The sequence below is a fragment of the Oncorhynchus nerka genome, linkage group LG3 (genome assembly GCF_034236695.1).
Source record: "Oncorhynchus nerka isolate Pitt River linkage group LG3, Oner_Uvic_2.0, whole genome shotgun sequence".
Classification (NCBI taxonomy): Eukaryota; Metazoa; Chordata; class Actinopteri; order Salmoniformes; family Salmonidae; genus Oncorhynchus; species Oncorhynchus nerka.
Genome location: NC_088398.1, coordinates 487329 through 503049, shown reverse-complemented (window position 1 = coordinate 503049; position 15721 = coordinate 487329). Strand labels below are relative to the sequence as shown.

Genomic DNA, 15721 nt, shown 5'->3' with positions numbered 1-15721 from the left:
ACATATTCGTCGCCAGACCCACTGGCTCCAGGTCATCTACAAGTCCATGCTAGGTAAAGCTCCGCCTTATCTCAGTTCACTGGTCACGATGGCAACACCCATCCGTAGCACGCTCCAGCAGGTGTATCTCACTGATCATCCCTAAAGCCAACACCTCATTTGGCCGCCTTTCGTTCCAGTACTCTGCTGCCTGTGACTGGAACGAACTGCAAAAATCGCTGAAGTTGGAGACTTTTATCTCCCTCACCAACTTCAAACATCAGCTATCCGAGCAGCTAACCGATCGCTGCAGCTGTACACAGTCTATTGGTAAATAGCCCACCCATTTTCACCTACCTCATTCCCATACTGTTTTTATACTGTTTATTTATTTATTTACTTTTCTGCTCTTTTGCACACCAATATCTCTACCTGTACATGACCATCTGATCATTTATCACTCCAGTGTTAATCTGCAAAATTGTAATTATTCGCCTACCTCCTCATGCCTTTTGCACACATTGTATATAGACTGCCCCTTTTTTCTACTGTGTTATTGACTTGTTAATTGTTTACTCCATGTGTAACTCTGTGTTGTCTGTTCACACTGCTATGCTTTATCTTGGCCAGGTCGCAGTTGCAAATGAGAACTTGTTCTCAACTAGCCTACCTGGTTAAATAAAGGTGAAATAAAATTTTAAAAAATGTGTTTTTCCCCTGGTCAGAATCCATGAGAATGAAGCCCACCATCCCTGGTGCCACGCTATCCCAGAATGCACCAGTGGACGAGACGGTAATGCCAGCGGCATCTCAGAACATCACAGCCAATGCTGTAAACACAGAGCCGTCACAGGGCATCAGTGGGTAAGACACACACACACACACAACCTGAGCTCCAAACTCACTGTTCTATTCGAGTGCATCAGGCTGATCTGTGTTTTCTTATCCCTGAGTAGGGTGGACGTGGCTGGGGTGAGCGCAGTTGGAGAGACCCCTGAGAGGGACCAGAGCCGGACCACCTCTCATCTTAACCGACCCAAACCCTCAGGCCGAGAGCTGTCAGGGACCTGCACAGTGGCAGAGACTATGATGTCATCATTCAGCACCTCAGACAGTGCTGGTGGTGGCGGCTCGGACAGAAAAAAGGGAGAGCTACAACATCCAGGTAGAATAGTTTCTAATGACAGAGTGAGTGGGTGTCAGAGTTACAGTAGGAAAGTTCTGGCGTGGGCCATATAAACTGAAAACACGGGTCTGCTAAATGACATTGTATTATCATGATATTAGGTGGAGGGAAAGGTGATGCTATCACCAGATTCCTGGCCACAGCCCCTCGGACCAACGGAGGAGTGCAGACGATGTCCCCACAGAAGCGCTCCTCCCAGAAACAACAGGTCTCGCAGAAATGTTCCCCCCAGAAACAGTCTGCCCTCACTAATTTCTTCCAGCCTGTTGGCAAGAAAAGGCAAGTGCAGCTCTCTGGAGATATCCATACAATTCCACACAGTGGCTTATCAATCATGAGTTAATGGTGATATTATATACAGACACCAATGTTTTCTGTCTCAGACCTAGGGAAGGCGAGGAATCCCCTACTGTCCAATCAGAGGCCAAGTTCTCCAGGAGGGAAGAAGACATGGAGAATACGAAGAGGACAGTACCACAGCACTCGGAGACCTCCAACCCCACCCTCCCCCCCACAGGCAGGTCCCAGGGCCAACACAGCTCAGGTGCACATCTGTTTCCAGGTCAGACTGAGGCTCTGTCAGAGGGTTCTCCAACCCTGCCCAGCAGGGGCTCCAATCCAGGAAGAGGAAGGAGATTGAGGAGACTAAAGGGTGTGGGGCTTTAGAGATAGAGATGGACGAACTGGAGTCCATCATGTCTGAGGACATGGACGAATCGGATGAGCCCATGTCAGCCAGTCAAGGCCAGCGGTTGAAGCTGACGGAAAAGAGTTCAACCAATCAAGGCCAGAGGTCTCAACTGACAGACAAGAGCTCAACCAATAGAAAACAGCTCCTAGAGACAGTGGAACTTACCTCTGCCAATAAGAAACAGCGGGTTTATCCAGTGGAACCAATCGCAGCCAATCATAGGTCAGGCTTGGATTCAGAAGAGCGATCGTCAGCCAGCAGACGACAGCGAGCGGAGCCTGTAGCTGAGGTCAAAGACGAAGAGGTGTCTTTCATTGAGGTGAGAGGAGCTGTCATTGCGTGTTTGTTATCATGTGTTTCTATCAAGGCTGGGATCAATTCCAATTGAAGCCACTCGATTCAGGAAGTGATTTTAATTTAAAATATATATAAATTGATAGCTTCTACTTCTGTTTCATTGAAAATATCTGCCATTTTTAAAATCACTGAATTGTAATTTATTGTACTATTATTATGAACTATCCTCCATCTTCTGTCCCCCCCAAGTCAAAAGCAGTTAATGGTGTGACCCCTGGTCATCTGGAAGAGCCAGAGACTGATGCCAAACCTGTCAAACAGGAAGCCTCAGTAAGTCCTGTCTGTATCTGTCTGGAGTAGGGGCCAGTGGGGAAGAGTTAGGTCTGGAGTAGGGGCCAGTGGGGAAGAGTTAGGTCTATCAGTAACTGGTCTGGAGTAGGGGCCAGTGGGGAAGAGTTAGGTCTGGAGTAGGGGCCAATGGGGAAGCGTTAGGTCTGGAGTAGGGGAAGAGTTAGGTCTGGAGGGGGGCCAGGGTTAGGTCTGGAGTAGGGGCCAGTGGGGAAGAGTTAGGTCTGGAGTAGGGGCCAATGGGGAAGAGTTAGGTCTGGAGTAGGGGCCAATGGGGAAGAGTTAGGTCTGGAGTAGGGGCCAGTGGGGAAGAGTTAGGTCTATCAGTAACTGGTCTGGAGTAGGGGCCAGTGGGGAAGAGTTAGGTCTGGAGTAGGGGCCAGTGGGGAAGAGTTAGGTCTGGAGTAGGGGCCAGTGGGGAAGAGTTAGGTCTGTCAGTAACTGGTCTGTGTGTTGTGATGTAGGGTTTAGGGAGTGAGAATCTCCCCAGCAGACTTATAGTGGTGGAGTTCAAATGCCTCACCGTGGCAACACCGGCAAGACCTAAACCACGCCCCATGGAGACGCACGACAATGTCAACAGGAAGGACTTTAAACGCTTCAGCAAGGTAGATCCCCAGGATGCACCTCACCACAAGACAGGGTCATGGGACTCTGTTAGGTTAGTGTGTGTGTGTGTGTGTGTGTGTAGTAATGTGTGTGTGTTTCAGGTCCCAGTTCCCGGTGCCCAGGGTTTGCCCAACATCATCGGCGGGTCAGACCTGTTGGCCCACAACCGAGGCAAGAACTCTGAGCTGGAGGAGTGGCTGAGAGACGCAGCAGAGGTACACAGTCCTACTTCAGCTGCTGTTTACTACAATACTTACTGTCTGTTTAGCAACCCCTGAGACACACAAACACACCTAGAAGAGAAGTACGTGCTATTTACCATGAAATGGTAGTAACAGGGGATGGGGGGGTTGAGGCTGGGTAGAGAGGAGATGGAGGGGCTGAGGCTGGGTAGAGAGGAGATGGAGGGGGTTGAGGCTGGGTAGAGAGGAGATGGAGGGGCTGAGGCTGGATAGAGAGGAGATGGAGGGGGCTGAGGCTGGATAGAGAGGAGATGGAGGGGCTGAGGCTGGGTAGAGAGGAGATGGAGGGGTTGAGGCTGGGTAGAGAGGAGGTTGAGGCTGGGTAGAGAGGAGATGGAGGGGGTTGAGGCTGGGTAGAGAGGAGATGGAGGGGGCTGAGGCTGGGTAGAGAGGAGATGGAGGAGGCTGGGTAGAGAGGAGATGGAGGGGCTGAGGCTGGGTAGAGAGGAGATGGAGGGGCTGAGGCTGGGTAGAGAGGAGATGGAGGGGGCTGAGGCTGGGTAGAGAGGAGATGGAGGGGGCTGAGGCTGGGTAGAGAGGAGATGGAGGGGGCTGAGGCTGGGTAGAGAGGAGATGGAGGGGGCTGAGGCTGGGTAGAGAGGAGATGGAGGGGGCTGAGGCTGGGTAGAGAGGAGATGGAGGTTTGTGGGTCTGTGAGTCAAAGCCCTGTGTCTGTGTGTTTCAGGATGAGCGTCAGAACAAGAAAGAGGAGACTTTGGGAGATGACCTCTTCAGGTACGAGGACAAGGCTTGTCAGGCTGCAAACACCAAAACAATCAACCCAAACCAACTTGGGTCACATTATTTCAGGTGGAGAGCACCACAGTCTACAGTACAATGTAAACCAAGCTGTAGCCCGGGCTATTGGTTGGAAGATGTTTGGAGCCAGGCTGGGAATGAATGGATGAATGTGGAGTGACGTTGATTATGTTGAATCCTCCAGCCCCCAAGGTAGAAAAAGTCAGCCACTCCGTCTGCAGTCTGCAGTGGAGCTGAAGGGTTGGAGCACCCAGCTTACACAAACATCACATTCCCAGGGGGCATTGCTCCGTGTTCAAGGACGTCACTACCAGACACAAGACAACAGCGCCCTACAGGCTGACGCACACACAGTTGCCTGCCCACACGATGACTGGGACTAGAAGCTGTCTGCTGAGCTCTTCACTACTCCACACTCATTCATCTATTCATTCCCTTAACCCCCATTCAGAAACACAAGACAACATTGACTGCCCAGCAACATAGCCTTGGTTGTAGCTGTAATCCAACCAACATGTCTGATCTCAGGTTTTGATCCCAGCTAAACAATGATTCACATTAGATAGAGCTGTATTAGCTGGTCCCCTGCATACGTACAATACACATCAACACCATTTTTGGAATCGCCTGTCAAATAGTCATCTGAAAAGGACCGTTTAGACCAAGACCCACAGAACAGAGAGAAACATTCCTGATGTGAGTGGGTGGATCTTCGTTTGGGACGGTTTGGGCTTGTTGTCACTGACCAATCAGCGCCCAGTGATTCCTGCGTCACACCTGGTTGTCTGGGTTATGCTGGTGATGTATGCACACGCTAGGGCTGCTGCATTTTGCCTGGCTAAGCAGAAAGGGTGTGTGCGTGCCTGCCTGGAGCGAGACTGTGCTGTTTGATCATTGAGTCATGATGCCCACTCAGTCATGCATGGCCAGAGGACAGCGCCGGCTACTAAGAAAACAAGCCACGGTTTTATGTTTTTGGTTCTGGCCTGAACCCGTCTCCCAGACTTAGTTTATTGGGAGGATGTTTGGTTTGAGTTCTTCAAACCCGGCCAGAGGTTTACAGAGCTGGCTTAATTTGGGCTATTTTTAATATTTGTCCAAAATGCATCCAGGATTGATCTAGCAGGAATGTTAAAAGCCTGAGTGTTTAAGTGGGATGTCTGGATGGCCACTGCCCATGTGTAGGTACAACCCCAAACCCACCAAGAAAAGATGAGTACCTGGTTGTAACATGAGAAGCCCTGCAGACAAATGTTCATCTTAAGACACAGGAAGGGATGCCAACACCCCATGGAATGTTTTGGCTTCTAGAATTCTCAGTTTGATAGAACTGCCATCTCCGCTCCACTAATAATGTTCAGGAATGGATCTTGAGTTAACTCTGGTCATTTTGAGTACAATGATCAAGAGGGGCCTGTCAATGACAAATGTTTTAACAATGTTTGTCGGTGATAGATGTGGGCAGAAATGTCTAACTTTCTATGTACAGTACACTAATTATATACCTTGATTTAGTCACTGATGGTGAGCAATGTAAACAAATAAATAGGTTTTACGTTTCAAGATTTTTATTTGTTCATAATAAAAAATACAGTATACAAAACATATTAAAAACTCATTTGAGTTGTACAAGAGAGGAGTCCAACTCTACCAAGCACAAAGCAGCGTGTCTGTCTGTTGTGAACAGGAGAAGATGGTGGGTTATGTGTTGTAAGACAGTAGTAGAAAACCCTGGTTAGACCCCAGGGGTTGGGGAACCTGCTGTTTCCTTTTCTTATTAATCAACCCCTAGTTAACCCTTCTCATCAAGGCACCTACTGTGTAAATTGGACATGTAGGTGTAATATCTGGGGGGCAAGGTTGAGTGACTACCACCACCTTACAATTACACCTATCTACTGATTCATCTTTTCAGGTCTGGATGTAGTGCTTAAGGGCTGGTTAGTTTGGAATACAGCATATTGACCAGGAACTGTCCATACATTTTCAGTTTGCTGATCTTGTCAACAATCTATATTTTATCCCAATTCCACCATTTGTTTTCTGCAAGCAGCTTCAGTCTTGAGGACGACTGCATGTGGAAATAAACTGCATATGAATACACACATTCTAAAGGCGACTGACTGGTTCAATAAATGAATGAAACTCTACCCTCAGTCCTCACAGCCTGAGAGTAACAGGTATTTGGCACAACAAACACATGAGGCGTATGATGGCTGTGTGAAAGTGACATGGTATGACATGTCACAGAGAATACTATACGGACCTGGAATCAGAGCCACGGGCATAATATTTACTCCATAATGGCAACCAGAAAATGGGCATTTAACATAGTCATTATGACTTCAATAGGCGATAGTCAACTCCTGATAAATGCAATGGACTAGCAGTTTTGTATTCAGACTGATGGACGTCAATGAATGCACCTACAGTTTGCGTTTATCCAATGTACACTTATCAGGAGTCGTCGACTAGTAGTATTTTATAGACCCCTTTCCGTGTTTGTTAACATTGCTGCAAATTGGTGGCAGCAAAAAAGCCTATATTTAGATGTTACTTATGAGTGCATTTCACACTACTTTTGGATTATAATTGGATTTTAAAGTTCATATGAATGTCCTGCTTAATATAATGTTTGTGTTATCCCAAATCAACTGCATTATACTTAAAAAACACTTCAACTTCAACCAGTAAAATGGCTATTTAGCTAGGTTTTGCTATATCCTATGTCAATGAGCGTTAGCATTCTAGCTAACAACTGCTGCATCCAAAATAGTTATTTTTCAAAGATCACAACCAGATATAAACTTAGCGACTTCCAGCTAGAATCAAAACATCACGGTAAGCATATGAGATCCCCAAAAGTGATTTTGTTGTGAGTAATATGGTAAATCTAGGCTATGTTGAATGGATGCAGATGGCGATGGCTTTCTTACTGCGGCCAAGAGTCACGCGCATCTGCATGACTTCAGTGTGTCTAAAAAACACTATTTGGCATTTTTGTTATGGTCTAACATCAATAGAGAACTCTTTATGCCCCATTGTTTGAAATCAGGCTGACATGTACAGTAAGTTAGCAATGAGTTATCTGATCCAGAATACATTCAGGTCAGGTGTGTGAGTGGAAGGGTTTGCGTAGGAAAAGCGTTAAGTGGAGCGCTCCAACCATAGTGAGTTAGTTCTACTTCGTCTGATTAGGATGGTGATGGGGTTTTTGATTCATCTGTTATTCATCTGTTACTTCAACGTTCCCATTACATCCTGGTCTGCCAGATACTGCTTGGGGTCTGAAGCTTGGCACGGATGAGAAACTCAGAATTGAGATGATGGCAGGAACACTATAGCAGCTATGGGCCTATCTCTACAAAGTTCCATTTCCTTGAAGCTTTAAAGGGGAGTTGTAGTGGTTCACAGTCCATTGCATGGTGAAGGCCATCAGAGAAATATAACAATTGTTTAAAGTAGATGAGAAATCAGAAAATGCACTTGCTTGAAAGAAAAGGTGAGCAAATAACAAAAACTCAAGACTTTACAAAATGTCAGAAATATGACTTAAAAAACATTGTCACACTGCAGATTGGATTTCTGGATAGAGGACATTAGACCCTGTGACAGCTTCCCAGCAGAAACCAGAACAGTGGAGCTGTAACAGGTGGTGGGCTGAACCTGGTCATGAACTGTAACTAGCCTGCCTCCACTTCCATTGTTTTCAGTTCTCTCAGAAGTGGTAAGAAAGCTTCAGAGTTCAAATAGGCATGTCCACTGCAAACAATAAAATATAAAAAAATGTTTGTCTTTGCCCTTTTAACTCAGAACTCCATTGGTTATAGTAGCTATTTTTACTAAGATGAACCTCTTCCTCCTTCCTCTTCTCCCTTTCTCCACCTCCTTCCTCTCCTTTCTCCCTTCGCTGAAATAAAGATGCCTCTTCCTCCTCTCTTTCTCTCCCTTCCAACTCATTCACCACCTCGTGCCTCTCTATCCACACTTCACCTAGATAAACTCCCCTCCTCCTACTCCTCCCCCTTCTGCGATCAGCTTGCCTTTCTTCTTCAGTCTCTTGAGCAGGCAGGAGGCAATGCCTAGAGCACCGCCCTTTAGGAAGCGAACAAAGTTGTCTCCCACCAGCGGGCCCATGGCGAACAGTCCTGGGTCCTTGGTGCACTCGAAGGTGTAGGGGTGCACATCCACAGGGTTCTGCTTGCAGGAGATGGGTTTGGTGGGGTCCAGTCCCAGGTACTGGCCCTGGCCCTTGAGGAAGAACAGGTTGGGATGGGTGCCGATCAACACCAGGGCCATGGAGATCTTAAAGGCCTTGAGGGAGTTGCTCCCCTGCAGGACACACTTCATGTCTGGCTGGAAGGACACCACACAGTGCTCTGGGAAGCTGGTGTAGTCAGGGAACAGAACGGGACCACCATTGGCGGCCATGTTATTTGTGGTGGGTTGGGGCTTGGAGCACATCTTGGAGCAGACTGAGGCGGCCATGCTGGGAAGGCCATTGGTGGTGGAGGTGGCAGCCATGTTTGGTGTTGCGTGGGTCTGGGAGTGCATCATGTGGTAGACCTTGTGGTATTCTGGGTAGAGGGTCTTGGGTAGCTGTTTAAAGATGAGGCCTGGGTCGTCTACGTGTTTGCGGAAAGCATGCAGCACGGAAATGTTGTTGTTACAAGCGCACAAAACCGCATCCGCCGCGCTTAACCCCGCCCCCACAATCAGCACCGGATCAGAGTTTGGCCCAAGCTTCTTCCGGCTCACAGCCAATCCCAGGGCAGAGATGCTGTGGAACACGAAGGGAAGCTCCTCCCCCTCCACACCCAGCTGAGCTGGCGAATCAGACGCGCCCGTGGCCAGAACTACATTCTCCGAAAACAGGCAGAAAGGAACGTGGGTGTCGCCCTGCACCCGCTGGTACCCCCTCACCTCCCACAGGCCCCCACCTCCCCCTTCGTCTACACCTTCACCCTCCCTCCCCTCGTACACCCCCTTTCCCCCCACCCCCAACCCTCCATGGCCATTCTCTAGACCCTCCCCCTCGGGTTCACGGAAAAGTTTCTGCACAGAGGTCACGTAGGTGTTGTCAACAAAGTTCTGCTTCAGGCCCATCAGCTTGACGTAGTTACGGTAGTAAGACGAGATCTCCTCTGGAGTGGCCCGGTCGTTGGTCACGCCCCTGGGGGGGGGGGGAGCACTCGTTGTCAAACAAAATATATTTTAGTAAACTCTGTTAAAGTATTAAGAAGATTTAAGCTGTCTCATTGTTTTGAATTTATTTAACTTTATTGCAGCCTCTCTATCTCTCTCCATCTCTCCCTCCTTCCCTCTCTGCATTTGCCATTGTTAGTACCTGCATTTGCCATTGTTAGTCAGGTCTCGGTAGTTGATCCCTGGCAGTTCCATCCAGATGCCCAGACTGATGGTCAGCATGGAGCCCTCCATCACCTAGAAGAGAGAGAAAAGAGAGGATTGGAGGTGAGGATTGGGACATATGGATGGGGAGATTTGGGGGTGAAGTCATTCCAGGTTTCCCAGGCATAGCTCTGCCCAGCACCATGGGTGAGGTGTAGGGGTAAATGAATGGGGAAAGGAGGGTATAAGCTGTTTAGGAATAACTCACGTGCCAGGCCCCTCCAGGCGTTGCCCTGCCCAGCACCAGGTGAGGGAGGTGCTGCTGCTTGTCTCTTCTCCACTGTAGCACAGGGGGAAACTCGTAGCCAAAATCCGCATTGGGGTGCAGCAGGGTGTCAAACAGCACCGCTACAGGGTTTCCTGACCGCCCCTCCAGACCTTCACTCAGATACTCCAGATCCTGCATAGAGAGACCAGATCATGTTTCAATGTTTGTGTTTGTAAACTGTGATCTGTGTGTGTGTGTGTGTGTGCTGTATATGTGTTTAAAGCAATGCTTTGATGTTCACCTGTTCAGTGATGGGCAGGTGTCTGGTCTCCTGTAACTTCCTGTACAGAACAGGGTTTGGGTGAACAGTTGAAGGGTCCAGGTAGGGCTTGTAGCCACTCAGCAGGTAGGACAGGCAGATACCTGATGGCCCGTTACCTACACAGACATACAGAGGAGAGAATCAAATGTTTGCAATGTCAGAGGTTACCTGTGAATGATGACGGCGGGCGAAGTGAGATGGCGAAGAGGTGCTAGCCTCTCGGGGCAGAGTTAAAGGTTAGGGTTAGATGTTAGAGGTCAGGGGTCAGAGGTTATGGCTAAACATACCTATGATGACCACAGGCAGTGTGGGGGGATGCTCTCGAGGCACAGCGGTCTCTTCCAGAAGAGGCATGGCTGTAGCCAGGGCCAGAGCCGGCACACTGAGAGAGAGAGAGAGAGAGAGAAAGGGGGTCACCATGGTGACAGGATGGATGGATACTCATAAACAAAGTGAAGATGGTTGGTGGTTGCAGACAGTCTTTCATTCTCTCACAGGTTAAGTGAGTCAGGTACAGTAGAGTGTGGGACTGCCAAATCATACAGAGAGAATGTCTGCTTGGCCAACAGTAGAGCTGTCGTCCGTTAGAGTGTGTTAGTTAGTGCCTTTTAGCTGAGAGAGAGGGTTGTGGTCTGTGAAATTACTGCAGTTGTCACTTCTCAGTCTGCTTCTCAGTCTGGTGTGACAGGTTCAAACCAGACTGGATCGGCCGTCACGGTTGTTGTTTTATGTGAGTGTAGATCCCATCCCTCGGTCTGTCTCTATCGGCGCTCAGCTGACTCTCCAGCACACACACAGGGAATAAAACAACTCTATTCATCCTGCTATTGTGTCCGTCTCTCTCTGTTTCTTTCTCTGTCTGTCTCTCTCTCTCTGCACACACACACACACACACACACACACACACATCCAATCAGGACCACAACACCCCTCCCTCCCACCCCACACCACCCCTCCCCTGCCACCACGCCGTGCCCCCTGCATCGTACACACTGCCCGTGGCTAGACGAACCACCTCTTCCCAAACAAAAGACAGTATGCATCAAATCTATGGAGGCTCAGGTCTGTTGTGCCACGGTGCCATTGTGTGTGTGTGTATGTGTGTTTATGTTATGTGGCGGTGCCATTGTGTGCCCGGCGGGGTAGAAATCCCCCCTGATCACTCCCAGCAGGCTCTAATCCTGCCAGGCCTGTTTATATATTTACAGCCCTTTTCACCGGCCAGTGCAGTGGGAATGTAGACCTGGCACACTGACAGACTAGACAAGAGGGGCGCGCCTCCCTACCCCCATCCCCATACACACCCACCCAAACATCTCCCCTCTAACCCTGCCTCATGCACACACCTCCTCCCGGTTCCCCTGCTTCTCACCACCTGCCACAGGTCATCCACACCCTCTCCCCTCTGACATGCACCCACCATCCCTCTGACATGCACCCACCATCCCTCCCACCTCCCCTCTGACATGCACCCACCATCCCTCCCACCTCCCCTCTGACATGCACCCACCTCCCCTCTGACATGCATCCACCATCCCTCCCACCTCCCCTCTGACATGCATCCACCATCCCTCCCACCTCCCCCACCTGACATGCACCCACCATCCCTCCCACCTCCCCTCTGACATGCTCCCACCTCCCCTCTGACATGCTCCCACCTCCCCTCTGACATGCACCCACCATCCCTCCCACCTCCCCTCTGACATGCACCCACCATCCCTCCCACCTCCCCTCTGACATGCACCCACCATCCCTCCCACCTCCCCTCTGACATGCACCCACCATCCCTCCCACCTCCCTTCTGACATGCACCCACCATCCCTCCCACCTCCCCTCTGACATGCACCCACCATCCCTCCCACCTCCCCTCTGACATGCACCCACCATCCCTCCCACCTCCCCTCTGACATGCACCCACCATCCCTCCCACCTCCCTCTGACATGCACCCACCATCCCTCCCACCTCCCCTCTGACATGCACCCACCTCCCCCCACCTCTGACATGCACCCACCATCCCTCCCACCTCCCCTCTGACATGCACCCACCATCCCTCCCACCTCCCTCTGACATGCACCCACCATCCCTCCCACCTCCCCTCTGACATGCACCCACCATCCCTCCCACCTCCCCTCTGACATGCACCCACCATCCCTCCCACCTCCCCTCTGACATGCACCCACCATCCCTCCCACCTCCCCTCTGACGTGCACCCACCATCCCTCCCACCTCCCCTCTGACATGCACCCACCATCCCTCCCACCTCCCCTCTGACATGCACCCACCATCCCTCCCACCTCCCCTCTGACATGCACCCACCATCCCTCCCGCCTCCCCTCTGACATGCACCCACCATCCCTCCCGCCTCCCCTCTGACATGCACCCACCATCCCTCCCACCTCCCTCTGACGTGCACCCACCATCCCTCCCACCTCCCCTCTGACATGCATCCCCCCCCTCTGACATGCAGCCACCATCCCTTCCACCTCCCCTCTGACATGCACCCACCATCCCTCCCACCTCCCCTCTGACATGCATCCACCATCCCCTGATATGCAGCCACCATCCCTCCCACCTCCCCTCTGACATGCACCCACCATCCCTCCCACCTCCCCTCTGACATGCACCCACCATCCCTCCCACCTCCCCTCTGACATGCACCCACCATCCCTCCCACCTCCCTCTGACATGCACCCACCATCCCTCCCACCTCCCCTCTGACATGCATCCACCATCCCTCCCACCTCCCCTCTGACATGCATCCACCATCCCTTTCCATCTCCCCTGGGTAAGAGAGCCCTGCAGGCTGTTTTTCACCCAGTGCTGGGGAGTTGGGTGTTACCCTTTTCAGTAAAAGTGGCAGGATTCCATACACTGGCCGTGCTCTGTTTGGGCGGGAGTACCAGAGAAAGTCATGGAGGGAGCAGGCAGTGGGTATTGTAGAGCCGTGCCCCCTGTTTGGCAGGCTAAATCTGGCATTTCCACACCACTGATCAATTTAACACGGTCACCAACATTCAGCCAGCTTACTCACAAGGGGGGGGGGGGGTTGAATGGGTTAGGTGGCAGTACCAGGGTTGACTGGGTTAGGTGGCAGTACCAGGGTTGAATGGGTTAGGTGGCAGTACCAGGGTTGAATGGGTTAGGTCCAGTACCAGGGTTGAATGGGTTAGGTGGCAGTGCCAGGGTTGAATGGGTTAGGTGGCAGTACCAGGGTTGAATGGGTTAGGTGGCAGTGCCAGGGTTGAATGGGTTAGGTGGCAGTGCCAGGGTTGAATGGGTTAGGTGGCAGTACCAGGGTTGAATGGGTTAGGTGGCAGTGCCAGGGTTACATGGGTTAGGTTCAGTACCAGGGTTGAATGGGTTAGGTGGCAGTACCAGGGTTGAATGGGTTAGGTGGCAGTACCAGGGTTGAATGGGTTAGGTGGCAGTGCCAGGGTTGAATGGGTTAGGTGGCAGTACCAGGGTTGAATGGGTTAGGTGGCAGTGCCAGGGTTGAATGGGTTAGGTTCAGTGCCAGGGTTGAATGGGTTAGGTGGCAGTACCAGGGTTGAATGGGTTAGGTTCAGTGCCAGGGTTGAATGGGTTAGGTGGCAGTACCAGGGTTGAATGGGTTAGGTTCAGTACCAGGGTTGAATGGGTTAGGTGGCAGTACCAGGGTTGAATGGGTTAGGTTCAGTACCAGGGTTGAATGGGTTAGGTGGCAGTGCCAGGGTTGGGGTCAATTCCCTATCAACTTAACAAGCCAGGGGACAAGCCAGGGGACACTTGCTACATCAGATAAACAATTGTGTTACTCTCAGGGCAAAAATCAGTCAGTATCTGCACCTGTACAAAGCCTGTACCTTTTAAGTGTAAACAGGAATAAAGAATCAAATGTTAAACAGGAAGAAAAACGTTACATATTTTCATGACTTTTATTCGCTGTTAAAAATAACAAGTTCCAACTTTGTACAGGTGCCACGAACTTTGTACTGTGCAGGAATATCAATGGTGTGATATTCAATAGTCTATCATTACCTTTGGCTGTTTTCTCTCTCAGCATCTGCACAGTTCTCCCAGTAAATGTGTTTTTTGTTAAGTTTGCTGTGTAAATTGTTCAAAGCAGTCTATTTAGATACATAGAGTTCTATGGTTTTTTAAACTTTGAAATCAATGGTTTTTGTTTGGCATACATTTTAAAGTGAAAAATCTGAGTCAAAGCATAATTTGGTTACCGTGGAGATGCTTTAGTATTCTCTGCATGTGAAAGTGCTGATATAAAGCCAACTGCATCAGGCTGGTATACTGAGCTGGAATGTTTGAAATACATCGGCCTAATAGCTATTTGATCTGTTTTAGCTGTAATTGTGTTTTATGTTCTTGTACTGTAAATCCTTGTTTACACCATGCACTAACGTGAGTTTGGGGATCTGATCAATATGATCCAATCACTATCTGCTTATGGTTTGTTTTGTTTACAGATTGTATTAAAATGTGTCTCTTATTCATCCACTGTGTCCGCATTGTAGCCAGATTAGCTGTTATTTGACAGATAATCTGGCCAGACAGATAATAATAATATTGAATTATTTAAAGACATTTACTGATTACATAAGTCAATGGTGCTGCTACCTGACAATGAGTTTAGAGGCAGGTATATTGATGATTTAAATGGTTTGGTTTGTGTGCCTGACTGCCTCCGAAGGTGGTCAGGAAGATCGGATCACAATGTGGCTGTTAATCGTCTATACCGGTCTACGAATGTGGGCACAATCAGAATGAGGACAAAGTGTGCATGTTAGCACCAGGTATAAACAGGGCTTAATTCAACCCTCCATTTGGCTAACTATGCCTATACCACAATAATAATTTAGCAAATTTGTCATATTTCTGAGACAAAAATGTATATTGTTACTGTAATCAATGTTACATTCTCTACAAATAGGATTGTGGATTACACAATTACCGCCCATCACAGGACTTCTCTAGTCTAAAAGATACTGCGATTTTGGCCCGCTACACAATCTATACAGCATCCTATATTAGGCTGCTATAGGGTATGCTACTGTCTCTCCCCATCCGTGATCTTGAGAATGATTCCATCGTACGCGGGCGCACATGCGAATTGCGACAATTTCATCATCCTTGTAGGGTACCTCCTATAATTTAGGTCAGACACTCCCGGCCATCCTCTAGTTCTCCGCATCCCTCCAAGAGAAAGCAGCAACACCATCCCTCAGCTCTGAAGCGGCAGCTCTGTAGGCTACTTACCTCGGTACGATGTATCTCTATATCTCCCAATCACTCCTCTGTACCGCCGACGGCCGCCGCTCTCGCGGTATATATGGGGTCGCCGGTGGGAGGCTCTATCGAGATGACACACATACCACCTCCCTCACTCACTCTCGCTCTCTCTCTCTCTCTCTCTCTCTCTTCGCAGTGAACAGACACTGTCTGATGAGATGTGTTTTAACCATTAATGACAGCATCCAATCCCGAATATGCTACTAATGTCACCCGATACTTTTATCTATCCACCTCAAGGACAGATGTCCTTATTTCAGGAGGGAGAAACCGGTTTCTGTGTTTGACCAAAGACTATGGATATACTGACAAGATATACACGTCTCTGCGCCCTAAAATTGGACTCGTTGTCCACAAAGCGGCACCGCGGTCTGTCTAGCTCCCGCC

General features: G+C 49.6%; 1 protein-coding gene and 1 pseudogene across 1 annotated transcript; one reads left to right on the top strand and one right to left on the bottom strand.

Annotated features, from left to right (window-relative positions):
* Positions 1-5674, top strand: part of LOC135563605 (nibrin-like) — a 22486-nt pseudogene extending 16812 nt beyond the window's left edge.
* LOC115118976 (oxidative stress-induced growth inhibitor 2-like) lies at positions 5567-15721 on the bottom strand. Its single transcript, XM_065006776.1, has 6 exons — positions 15302-15721; positions 10338-10432; positions 10030-10166; positions 9729-9920; positions 9459-9553; positions 5567-9284 (listed from the first exon to the last, which is right to left on the bottom strand). Exons 2-6 carry the CDS (start codon positions 10402-10404, stop codon positions 8105-8107), a joined length of 1671 nt encoding a protein of 556 aa, XP_064862848.1. The 5' UTR covers positions 10405-10432; positions 15302-15721; the 3' UTR covers positions 5567-8104.